Consider the following 12,664-nt stretch of genomic DNA (forward strand, 5'->3'; position numbering starts at 1 on the left):
CTTCTGGTTTGTGCAAAAAGGAGACTAAGAAACACATACACTCATAGTGAGTTATTTACAGACACACAGCAAATGCCTCCTAACACGTTGGCTACACTAGATCAAATATAGATTCTTCACGAGCAAAAATATCATGCACATGTTTTACTAAGGCAACTTCAAAAAACTTGAGTGCTGTTATAACACTGTATGGAACAAAAATACCCCCCACCCTACACACACACACACACTGAGCCAACACATGGGGGCGCTGTATAGCAAGGCAAGTCTGTCATGTGATCTGTTTTATCGAAGAGTATTCACAAAGGAGTCAGATTTCGTGGTAGCTTACATGTGACTACTGTGAGGTACTGTGTGACTGCAGCTTGTACACAACTGTGTCAGGTGACATAGCTGCCATATTGGCCATAAAATAAAACCATAAAAAAAGGTAAAATGATAAAAACAACTTTTAATAAGAACAAGTGCAGATTTGACTTTTTTTTGTTGGTAAAAACTTGTGAGTTGTATCAGTATGTATAAACCAAGCCTCATCGCATGCTGTTGAAAATGGCTCTGTGTGAGGCTAAGCATAGCTCCAACAGTCTGATATATGCCAGTCTGATGATATCATCAGCTGATACTGGCAAATATTTAAGATATATCAACACACACATGACTAATATGTGTCAATATGTGTCAATATACTTTTTTTTCATTTTTACATGATTTTTACTTTAGTACTGTCAACGTGTGTAACAACGAACATATGAGGCGATGTAGCTGCCAATGTAACATCATTGATTTCATTTCTATATTAGCTAATCATTGGCACAACACTGTATACAGTAGAGTAGAAAGATATAACTTGTTATTTCTTTTGCTCACAATCCAATTTCTTTGTATAATATATACTGTTAGTGCTTATAGAATAGAATATACTTTATTAATCCCTTTGGGAAGGTCCCTCAGGGAAATTTGAGAGGAATGCATAATGTTATTGGCGAGACATTGTTATAGGCATATATTAGGTTAAAATGAAATACCTGCCATTAGCCAATAAGATGGAGATATCAGCAGATAAGCCGACAGTATTCACTCAGTGAGTGTACAAAAATAATCTGCTAGTATAGGTGCTTTACACTGGCATCGCTTCACTGCTACAAGTTTAATTACCAGATTTAAAAACGTCATTAAAAGAAAGGCTTGATGTTCATTGCAGTTAAGTGGAAAAAATATGCTCAAATGTAACATCCTGCATCCCTATGTTTAAGCTCACAAAGATGAAAACACACACACTGAGTTCGTAGTGCCTAAACAAACCCAAAGTCATAGCTGACTACAATAATTACAAGAGCGCTAAGTGACAATAAATTTGAATGAGAATGACAGAAGAAAGAATAACAGAAATGATGAGAGAAAAATCTCAATAACAAGATGTGAATTTTAAAAACCTAGGATTTATCTAATTTAACCTTTGTGTGTCAGGCCTAAATTTGAGTACAACAAAATAACCTCACTTAAAAACTGAGCCATCCTCCACACGTGCAACTGTATTCAGACAATACCTGTACTCCAATTCACCTGCAGCTGTATACTTAGCGTGCCTGGAGTAGAAATTATACATGGTGCAGAGCAATTTATTTTAGTGGACTCCTGGTCTGCGTGTCGATAAGATGATAAATCTCTGTTCAGTGTTGCTGATTGTGCAAATGTGTGCAAATATATACTGTGTTTGTGGGGCATATAACGTGCATTATAAGTTTGTCTCCATGGCCAGTTGCCATGGAAACGGGCGCACATGTGTTTGTGTGTGCCTGTACAGCAGGTGTGTATGAATGTGTTGTGCTGTGTTGGCCTTGGTGCTGTGGTCTGAAAAAGGTAGCTCCTCTCTTATAACTCTCCTAGGCCTCTAGAAGATGCTTTGTCTTCGGTTCTTCCCTCGACCTGAAAGTGAAGTTTGCATGCTGTCATTAAAAGTCACTGGGAACAGAGGAGAAATATTATATAGGAGTCTATAATAACATCATTGTCATTGTCAAGATATGATAAAGGTCATGTTCTTGTTCGGTGTGTGTGTGGGCAGATGATCCAAGTGAATGCTAATATGATATCTTTGATCAACAGAGGTTCTAGGCGTGTCTGTAGAAGGATATTACATTATGAGCAATCAGGGCAGCCCAAACCTAAAATCTCAGGTGATACTTTACCACAGGGTTTCCCGCAGCGCTGTACAGTAAGGGTGGCCTGCCTTGACATCAAATACCCCCCCCCCCAACATGACAAAAAAGATTCTGCCACATCCACATATGCACAGACAGTAAAATAAAGCTACATCATGATGAGGCCGAATAGCAGCATCTGTTGGTTAAATATGTTACTGCTCCATCTATCACCTGTTGCTACGGCAATTTTTATTTTATTGGGAAGATGTGAATTATCTGGCAATTGGATAGCATGCAACAACCTATTGTCGTCGTGGGAAGGACATTTTGGGATAAGATATAAAGAATCTGGCTACAGCAGCTTGGGGTTGTGACGTTGCTCTTCAGGGTCACAGGGACAGTGTCTGTACATAAGCCAGGTGTAAACATCCTAATATATGGCAAAGGGTCTAAAAATGAAGGGAAAAGGTTCCTAAATTAGCGCGTTTCACGTTTCCATCTTTGCATCTCTAAAACAGTTGTTACACATAACAATAAAAGTCAGACATTAGTGTTTATGGTAGATATAATTGGCTAACAGTAATCTGTTTCAATAAGTAGGCAGCTACTTATTTATTTTGATTTTCTTTCCTGTTCCTCTGGCACTCTTCTCAGTGGTAATTTTTGTTGTGTCAGAGTAAACAAACTCTGCATGGCAGCTTCTCAGAGAACTTTGCTAATTAGCAAGGCACATCTGCACATAAATCTCCCATGCTGCGGTCAGGAACAAAACAGAGCTGGAGTTAACTGTTCAGAGAGTTTCCTGTGAAACTTTTAGCCATTTGTTGAAAAAATATGCAAGAAAAGAGCTTAGATCAGAACTTGTCTCGTCTAGGTTGTCTTACCTAAAGGTTGGAACACTGAGCTGCGGTGACCTGGGTCCTTCTGGAGCTGAACCTCTTGGAGAGAAAACACTGAAGCAGCTGATATAAAAGCAGAGAAAAAAAAACACATTTGATTCTGCTTTGATGTAAAACATACGGTATATAATATGCTGTGTACCTTGGTCCGTTTTCTTTTTTTTTTTACAACTATTTGCAAGCCTATTTTCTTGATAAGTCTTCATCTCCCAACTATACTAAATGGTGTCTAGTGCATTATTAAACAAACCAGATGGTTGCTTCCATGAACAGCAGGCTGCGTGTAATAAGAGACATTTTTGGTTTCTAAATAATTCAGTTTTTTCTAAAATGAATACTTTCCCCTAGGCCTGCATGATTCAGATAAAAATATAAATCACAATCAAAATCACAAATTGATATCACAATTGCCAATTTTTTTTCTCATGAAGTGTGTTGTTTATTACACACATGAACATGACAAATCAAAACAAACTAGCAGTACCATACAGCCTGAACATGGCTCTAAATTGGCTAATTGAAATGTCTTTCCACATTCTGAGGCTTCAACTGGCCATTGAAGTGCAGCATAAAAAACAGAATCATTTCACAACATACACAGGAAATGACCACTACATGCTAATAGCGCCATGTTAGCTTTTTGGATCAAACTTACATGAGAATCGAAGTCATTTAAAAACTGAATTGCGTACAGGGGTAATTCGTCATCGTGATTTTATGACGATAAATGTGCAGGGCCTACGTTTCCCACAATTTCCCATAAAATACCTTCCTGGATCATCATTGTAATAAATCTGAAATTTAAACACAGTATCCTAAACATCTGAACAGCTGTGCCAGTGTGGCTCAAACCTCTATTCATTGTGTTGCTATTAAAGCTAGTGTGCTAACCAGCTAGCCCCAACCCATAAAATTGTGTAATATTCTGTAGCATCCTAGCTATAATGCTAACAGATGCAGGTGCAGGCATCAGCTATGTAGGCATATGAGGTAGCACACATTTAATAGCAGCCACTAGTGGAAGATGTGGATGTAAGTGTGTGTGTGTGTGTGTGTTTGTCTTACTGTCTGCCAAATTATGTATGTTATCGCCCAGACTTAGGAAGTAGGGATGTCGCAGAGCAGCTTCAGAGGAGATTCTGCTCCTGGTGTTGTACTGCAAACACAACAGAAGCAAGGTAATGATCAATAATGTTGGATTTGCAGTTTGGTTGTGTATCTGTATTTTCGGGTGTGGGGGGATATTTTTTGTCTCATACCAGCAGCAGAGCAGACAGGAGGTCAATCCCCTCTGTGTCCAATCTGACAGAGACAAATTAGACAGCGACAATCTGAACAGTCCAAATTATTCCTCTTCCATTATTTGGCATTTTTAACTATGTGTGTTCCATAGGTTTCTGTAAAAGCTGCTAAACACAATTTTGAATGTAACAGACAATATATACAAATAAATTAGTATCCTGGCGTACCCTGGGAAAAATAAGCAGGTATGAGCAAATCCAGAAAATATTGAAAAAGCTTTTATTAAAAATTTGTAGAAAGAGTCCTGTTTTATAAAATTTTATAAAATGTATCCTTTCTGCATCAGTAAATACGCAACTGCAAGGTCTCCAACGGCTCAAGCTACACATGTACTGATCAAACTTTAACAAAAGAGTCCACAGGAGAGTAGAGCTCTCCCACTGTGCTTGTACAGAACAGTGGACTTCACATCCTTTATGTGTCTGTAGTTTCACTTTACTTTCTGACCAATCAGCACTCCTGACAGATTTTTCTTTTAGTCAGCACTGAGAGTGAGCAGATGTTTGTTAGCTTTACCGGGGCACATGGTTGATGAGAGCTTGAGGTCTGTATTGAGGAAAGAGGTAGGACCTAAACTCCTCATTACTGCTAACACCAGGCCAAGAATCTTCTGTCGCAGTGCCTGAAAGACAAAGAAACAAAGAAGTGTTTGATCATCTGATGTAACAAGGTTGCTGCCAGTTACAGTGACAAGAATAGGGCATGTGGAACAGCCTGTTTTCCTGCATTAATTAGTCATAAAAGACAATCATTTATTGACAATTACTATATAAGCAGCGCTGCTCTCTTACCCATCAGCCTAAAAATTAGATGCAGCTCCTCTTTCACAGTAGCACCAGGAAACATGGGGCGACCTGTTGCCATCTCATAGAGGATGCACCCAACGCCCCTTGAATTAAAGAGAGGACATGGAGGGCAGACAAACAAACAGTCCCTTATGTATTAGCACTGCAGCTTGAGGCCATGTTCGACAAACACACACACTTCAAAGAGTGCTGTTCATAAGTGCTAACAAGTATGGAGTGTGTGGGCACAATGCAGCCTTTTGTTTCATGCAGGATGGTGTGGTAAAGAGGCGCCCCACTGTGTTGTAAGTGGATACGTGGCTAGGTGAGCTCATAACTGGCTGTCGTGTTGCTAGAGAGCCACATTTAATCCTGTGTGGCTTACTAGATCTGTGGGGGTGTTCTCACCATCACAAACTGCTAATGAGCAAAAATATGTATGGAAAGGGAATGCAAATGATTTACACTCCTGTGTATTACTAGTGACTCATCTATCTGCAAACAACCCAGGCAATTTTAGGAAAACGGAATGATTCATGAAAATCCTAGAGAACTCTCAAGCTACAGGATATCATAGTGATTCACCCAAGCAGGGCTGGTTGTTATAACCTGTGGGTTTTGAATGTTCTGGCAATGCACCTAATCAGTACAAGAAATTAGAAGAGAAAATGTCTAAGATACATTAGTAGAAGCCCAATTGTGGCAGGATGAGTATGCATCTAAAAATGTGTCCGTCTGTCTTACTTTTCTTAATAACCGTTCATCCAATTAGCTTCACCTCTGCTGTATATATATATATCTGGAAACTCAAATAAGTGCAGTGCTGAGGGAGAAAACATGTAGAGGAGTGGTGGATATATTTTCTATTATGCTTTCAGGACTGCATCTTTTTTGCTGGTGAGTTGAAGAAACATTGAGAGCAGTGGAGCAAAGAAACCCAGGTGGTTAGAATTAGCTCTGTGTTTCACAACTAGCAAGCTAGGTATTACACACGTATCCCCATGTGAGATTTGTGAAATTCAACAACTCATCTGATGTCATCGCATCATTTGGGATCACAAAATTACACAACGCCATCTGCAAGGCTTCACTTGCTAGCTTTCAAAGACCCTCAGTAGCTTGTTGTGTGTTTGATGTGATAAGACAGTAACTCAGAAACAACGTTAACTTGTAACAAAATCAGCAGTCTTGTTAATGATAAGTCCTTTTAAGTCCTTCAACGAGTCTTCATGTAAGTATCAAGTATGTCATGTGTCTATATGTTACTACTCACCACATGTCGATGGGTGTGGAGTATTCTGTAGAGCCTAGCAGCACATCGGGGGGCCGATACCAAAGAGTGACCACCTCATTGGAGTAAGTCTTTGTGGGGACGGACTTGGCTCGTGCCAGACCTGCACAGCACAGGGTTTGAGGACAGTGAGAAGGGGCAATGGATTTTATAAAGTGGTAAATCATTATCTTGGCATTGAAATGATGCCTCCATCAGCACATTGGCTGTATTTAAGTATGAAAATAGTCAGGGAAAGCTGGTGGGTTTATCTATCCACCTCCGGCACAAAACTGTGAAAACTCAAGAGTGAGGGGCACAGTTGCTAGGAGACAGGAAGTAAAATGGTACTATAGTAATCAGGATAGAAGATCTCAGAGTGGCAGTAAAATAAAACTGGAAAGCAGGAAATGTGAGATCTTATCACCAAGTGGTTTTTTGTTCACATTTGCATCTGTTAATGTCTGTATGTTGTGTGTGTGTGTGTGTGTGTGTGTGTTGCTTCATACCAAAGTCGGCCAGTTTGAGCTCGCCCTTGTCGTTGATGAGCAAGTTCTGAGGCTTCAGGTCTCTGTGGAGGATTTTCCTCTTGTGACAGTAGGACAGACCGCGCAGTAGCTGGAACATGAAAATCTGCACAGGGAAAGATGATTAGCTATGAAGGAGTGGAGACTGGCTGAGTCTGTTTGACCTGCATCTTTGCCATTATATTAGGTACAATTTAACACAATGTAATGCAAAAGTTCTGTTATAACATTTTGCAATGTTAAGGTATGGTGTTTGATCTCTTTGAGAGAGTATTTATAATGTCTGAAGTCAACACATAGTGGTGTCACTAGTGGAAGAAGCAGGATCCATAACAAGACCTGAACAGAACAACACATGAACCATAACATCTGCACATTTCCACAAAGCTAGACTGAAAAAAATTCATTTTTCAATGACTCCTTTTTTCCTCATAATTCAAAAATGTAGTGGCATAAATAAAATATATTTTCTGTGAAATTAAACGCTGCCAGTGTTTATTAGAATATGTATACATGTTTACATAATAAAACTGCAGTTTGGGTCTAATGTTAAAAACATATTTTGCTGGAAATTGATTTTTGTCCTTTTCATGTCAATACATTCAGTGTTTTGTCAAGCTGGTAACTTGAATGCCAGTAAATCAATCTGTTTTTGCTGTAGTGTCTGTCATGTGATGACACTGCTTCTTGTATTTGTTATGTGGCTCACCTTGACATTATGCATACTCATGAGATTCCCACAGTTGTCCAAGTACTGTTTAAGGTCACTGTCCTGGAAAGCAGACAAACAACAACATTGATGGTGGAATCCATCTGAATACTGTTTTTTGGCATTTTTGGTCGATGTACTCACAAGATACTCAAACACCAGAGTGAGGCAGCGGTCAGTGTGGATGATGTCGTGCAGCGTGACAATGTTGGCGTGTTTCAGGTTCTTCAGTAGAGACACTGGACAGAGAAAAGATGTAATTGTTAATCATTAAGTTCACTGATTTCTGTCTAGTTGATATCAGAATATATTCAGCACAAGCAATAAGGTGTCACCCAAGTAAAACAGTTGCATAAAGGTCAGTGTATGAAGTCAACACATAAAACCACTTCATCATTGGTTTATAGTAATCAATAGGAATTCATAATATATTATTCATTAATTAATTCCACAAAGATTTATTTAAGTGTATTAGCTGTCGTATGCATTGAAGTATATAGATTGTTAGCATAAGTGTTGTGTGTATACATGTGGATTTGTGTGTATACCCTCTCTGATAGCAGTGCAAGGTGCCCCTTCTTCGTGCTCCAGCCGGATCTCCTTCAAAGCCACCAGGTTCTCTGTTAGCTTGCTCCGCCCTTTGAACACGGTGGCATACGTCCCCTAAAAAAACACAGACATACACATAAACATGCTGACAGACTTATAATATTATACCAAAGAAAAGCTACAATGTGGGGTGAGGTGGTTATCTGTTGTGACGGCGTCAGAGTCTTTTGTTTACACATGATATTGTTGGCTAGGGGTCGTGACATTTAGTATCTAGTAGGACTGAACTGCTTCCTCCTGGGTGGAGAGGAGTTTAGGTATCTCTGGGTCATATGGAATAAGTTAGGTGGTTCGAGTTTGTTTTTATTAGAATGGCATTCAACTTAGAACTGTCACAGTCAAAGTGTTTTCAATGTGACACATTGTTGAGGCACACACTGATTTAATAACTTGACCACCAACCACACTAATCTTTTTTAATGTTTAACTTGCCGTCAATTCATTATCAGTACTGGTCACATTATTAGGTTAAAGATGTCAAAAAAATGTTTCAGGAGTCAGATATTACTTAACAGGAAACAAAACATTGGCTGATAAGTATGCATCAAACTTATTTTGATTTTATATTAATAAATTCTAATATTTAATATATATTTAATATTTAATTCTCTGTAGAGTTTTCACATTATCCTATAAGCTCAATAATCCATTCAAAATATGTGTGTGCAACACTTCAGCAATGAGTGACCAATTCACCCTTTTGCAGCCTGTCCGTTGTGCATGAGTGCAGGTAAGAGCAGCTGTTTTAAAGTTGGTTAATGTTGTTCTGTGTTATACACTAAACAACACATGAGACCAAACAAGAATATTCCTGTGTGCAGTGTGTGCTCTCCTCCTGCTCATGCACTTAAAATCACATTTCACACTTTTCCACTTTGTGTAGGAACCCTGATTGATGAACATGGAAGACATGCAGACATTTTATAATCTACATGCTTCATCAAAAAAGGCAAAACAAGCAACTGTGGAGTCCCTGTAATTCAGGTGTTTTGTGAGTGTCTCTCTGTAGATCTAGTCTAAATGCAGCAATCCACATCAACTCAAACAAGTCTATGTGTGCAGCACTCAGATAGGAAGCATGTGTCATCGTGATCCTGTAGACAGTAACACAACTGTGTGATACTAAACGCTGATACTAAGCAGGCTTGAAAGTGATATAAAAATAACAATGTGCCTGTGTCCACTAGAGACTGTAATCCTCATGCAGACCCAGAGCACATTGTAAGTGTATACAGTATAGCTCATCTGGCCTTTGGAACATCTTATTATCCCCCATGAGAAGCAGGGGAGAGTGACATCTGGACTAATTTACTTTTGCTTGCTGTCACCATGACTGGAGTCCAGATAAGCTGCAGACAATGGATGGTTAGATTTACCAAAGAAACTCGTGCACAAGCAGATAGGCTTTTTTTCTGTTAGTAGAACCGAACTTAATAAAATTCATTTGATTGTTTACTTTTCCTGCCTGTTTGCTTGCTCGTCATAATCTCCTGTACAGAGCATAGACACAAAGCCTAACAGATAAATTATTCTGAGTTACTGAACGATGCCACAAGTTAGCATCAACATTATGCAATAGGCTTTAATAATAAAAATAATCTATTCTTTAATAACATATTTACTTCTTTGGGATTGTTGAAGCTTAATTACCCCTCAATGACTTTGCACAGTACATTGTAAGTGTTGTGATAACTCCTGCAGGCTGAAAAAAAGGGCCAATCTTTTTGGATATTGAGCAAATAAACTGCCTGAGGTGCCTGTCAGTGGGTGTAAAGCCGGCAGTGTCTTTGTGAAGCACATGTCACGATAATTGACAACAAAGGCACCTCTTTTCGAACCCTCTCAGCCTTGTGACTGCAACTAATGCAGTCAGCTTGACAATCATAGAAATCCATGACTTGTATGTGTGCTGACCAATTTCCTATAAAGTAACACATGGACACATGGATGTGTACTGTACACTTCCCTGTCTTTTGGCATACTGTATGCTGTGTTTTGACAGTCTTTTATATGCCCCCTGAGAAGGCTGAGTCATAGCCAGCCTGATAAGACAAACTGTGGTCAGCGTGGATGAAATTATACACGAGAGAGAGGCTTTATCCTCATTTGATGAAGTTAGCTCTAGCTTCAAGTTGTTGCCTGCGACTGTGGGTGTAGTTGTACTCTCTTATGACGTACCTCACCCAGTTTGCCAAGCTTCACATATGTTTCCAGTTTTCCAAATCCTATGTCAGACTGGAGGCAGAAAGAAAAAGGTAGGTTAATCTTGTGGTGTCCAACTGCTCTGATAACACTGTGCATATTAAGCACAAATACCAGCTTTAGCCTGACTACCAAGCAGAAACCTGTTAATTGGGAAAATATCCAAGAAAATAAATGACTCATTATTACATTATTGAAATAATCACAACAGGAGCAATTTGCAAATAGAAAATGTGCTCATTAACACGAACAAATAAAATAAAATAAAAACAGATAGATTATCACTAACCAGTGAAGCACGTCGAGACATGCGACTGAGAGGTTTGCAGAGAGGTGAGTTTTCACTCTCTAGCTGCAGCTTCTTGAGAAACTCTGGAGGCAGGCGGATATCCATGGGCAGAGACATGCGCTTACTTACATCCTGAAGGAAGTAACCACACATAAACAAGTCAGTAAAGCCCTTTTTACATTATATTTCATCATGTTGTTTATTCTTTTAACCCAGGTTCAGTGAAAGTTGTTCCAGTATTGAATCTAAAAGACACAATAACATACTCAATTTAGCCATTACTCAGTCTACAACACAAGCTAACAGGAGTTTGCCTGCTAACAGGACAAACTGCTTGCTACTGATGGAACGAATTACTTCTCTTGAGTCCAGAACAGCCATAGTCAAGACCATAGCTAGCCAATTGTGGCCCACTAGCTCAAGCTTGTCCTCCTTTTCTGAAAGGAAATTCGTTTTTCAGGGAATTAGTAAACTAGCATCATAACATGGCATGCATATAACTTGTGGCACTGGCATTATCTCAGCTAAAGTGACTGGGTCAAAAAAAAAAGTCTAGAAGGAAAGAAAAACATAGACAGCAGCTTGACACAAGACTTTGTCTCATTCGCATCTAGAATGTGACTTTTTAAATGAATGCAAATGCTGTTATTACTAAGAACATAAATGTAGTTCTCTGTCCAGACTCATTTCTGGCCCCTTGTATTAATTTAGACACCTTAGCCGAGAGCAATATGCAGAGGCTGTTAGCAAGGTATCTATAACTCAAAGTATATGTAAAATGTAGATTTAGAGCTTCTGGGTAAAGAAATGGACAAAGACCTTACATGTGCATGGGCACTTATTGTGTTTTATTTTATTTGCATATGTAATGACATTCAAAAACACAAAGCATGTTTCTCTAATTGTTTGTTGTATGTGCTCCATCCCCATTTTTATCAGAACTATACAGGTAATTCCAATTTGTGGCCCAAGTAGGTTGGTACTACTTGTCATAAATATAATTTCAGTGTATGGTGTATACAGCAGGTTGTTTGGAATCTTAGGTAACACAGATGTATAATAAGAAAAAAATTGCAAATAAATTGATTGTGGTACATGGGGGGTGTATCCATTGGAGAGGAAGAAAAAGACATATAGAGATCATTACATGTTGGCAACCATGAAGGTCTCCATATTAATGACTTATCTGCCTGATCTGTAAAGCATTAAATACAGCCTGCCTGCCCAGCCCTCTCCCTGTCGCACCATTATTTCTGTCTTCACAAAGCATTCACTTCCATCCTAGCATAGCATCACTTGACTGTCTGGAATGAGCTGCGTGGAGTCGGAGTGAATCACACTTGCTCCACAGGGACTTTTTTTTGCTGAAAAGGTGGAACTGTGAACTCTCTCACATTTCCAATAAAAGTCTGGTGCTGTGGAGGGTAAAAGCTTCTAAGGTGACTCATCTGATCAAGCTGGCAGAAGTAGAAATGGAGAGCTGGGTTTAAACGGGAGGATAAACTACTTGTGTCTGTTGACTTTTGATGCTTTTAATGTGCACTTGTTTCCCTATTATCAATCAATAATTTACAAAAAAAAAAGCCTGCCAGCGTGTGGCTACACTGGTACACAAAGCCTTTTAACCCTGTGTGTCTTTGAGCCTGTGCTGCTTACCTCCATGGAGAAACGTCTGTGCTGGGCCTTGCTGTGGTAGTGGAGGTCGGATGGAGACTGAGCTCCAGGTGTGGTGGGTTCAGGGCTCACTGGGCTGGCATCATGTGACGCAGGACCCAGCCTGTCTGGAGTCAGGCCTTTAAAAAAAGATACATAATCAATGGTGTTGGATCACCACAAGGTCAAATATTAAACAGTCTTTAAAGAGCTCTGCAAGGATACATCCTTCAATTAGGTTCATTAATATCTCAATGATACAAGTTATTTTTTTG

The 12,664-nt window shown here is 39.3% G+C and overlaps 1 protein-coding gene across 2 annotated transcripts in view; it reads right to left on the minus strand.

Annotated features, from left to right (window-relative positions):
- The window catches only part of cdk18 (cyclin dependent kinase 18), a 36,709-nt gene continuing 24,045 nt past the window's right edge, over positions 1-12,664 (minus strand). For both annotated transcript variants that reach the window (XM_028405919.1, XM_028405920.1), the window contains exons 3-16: positions 12,393-12,529; positions 10,737-10,868; positions 10,424-10,480; positions 8,185-8,299; positions 7,781-7,875; positions 7,637-7,699; positions 6,910-7,033; positions 6,404-6,524; positions 5,137-5,234; positions 4,862-4,967; positions 4,303-4,345; positions 4,109-4,199; positions 3,029-3,106; positions 1-1,926 (exon numbers count right to left, since the gene is read on the minus strand). In XM_028405919.1, coding sequence (XP_028261720.1) covers positions 1,892-1,926; positions 3,029-3,106; positions 4,109-4,199; positions 4,303-4,345; positions 4,862-4,967; positions 5,137-5,234; positions 6,404-6,524; positions 6,910-7,033; positions 7,637-7,699; positions 7,781-7,875; positions 8,185-8,299; positions 10,424-10,480; positions 10,737-10,868; positions 12,393-12,529 — 1,295 coding nt within the window. In that variant the 3' untranslated portion in view covers positions 1-1,891. The remainder of the gene's footprint in view (positions 1,927-3,028; positions 3,107-4,108; positions 4,200-4,302; positions 4,346-4,861; positions 4,968-5,136; positions 5,235-6,403; positions 6,525-6,909; positions 7,034-7,636; positions 7,700-7,780; positions 7,876-8,184; positions 8,300-10,423; positions 10,481-10,736; positions 10,869-12,392; positions 12,530-12,664) is intronic.

This window comes from Parambassis ranga, chromosome 5 (assembly GCF_900634625.1).
Source record: "Parambassis ranga chromosome 5, fParRan2.1, whole genome shotgun sequence".
NCBI classification, from domain to species: domain Eukaryota; kingdom Metazoa; phylum Chordata; class Actinopteri; family Ambassidae; genus Parambassis; species Parambassis ranga.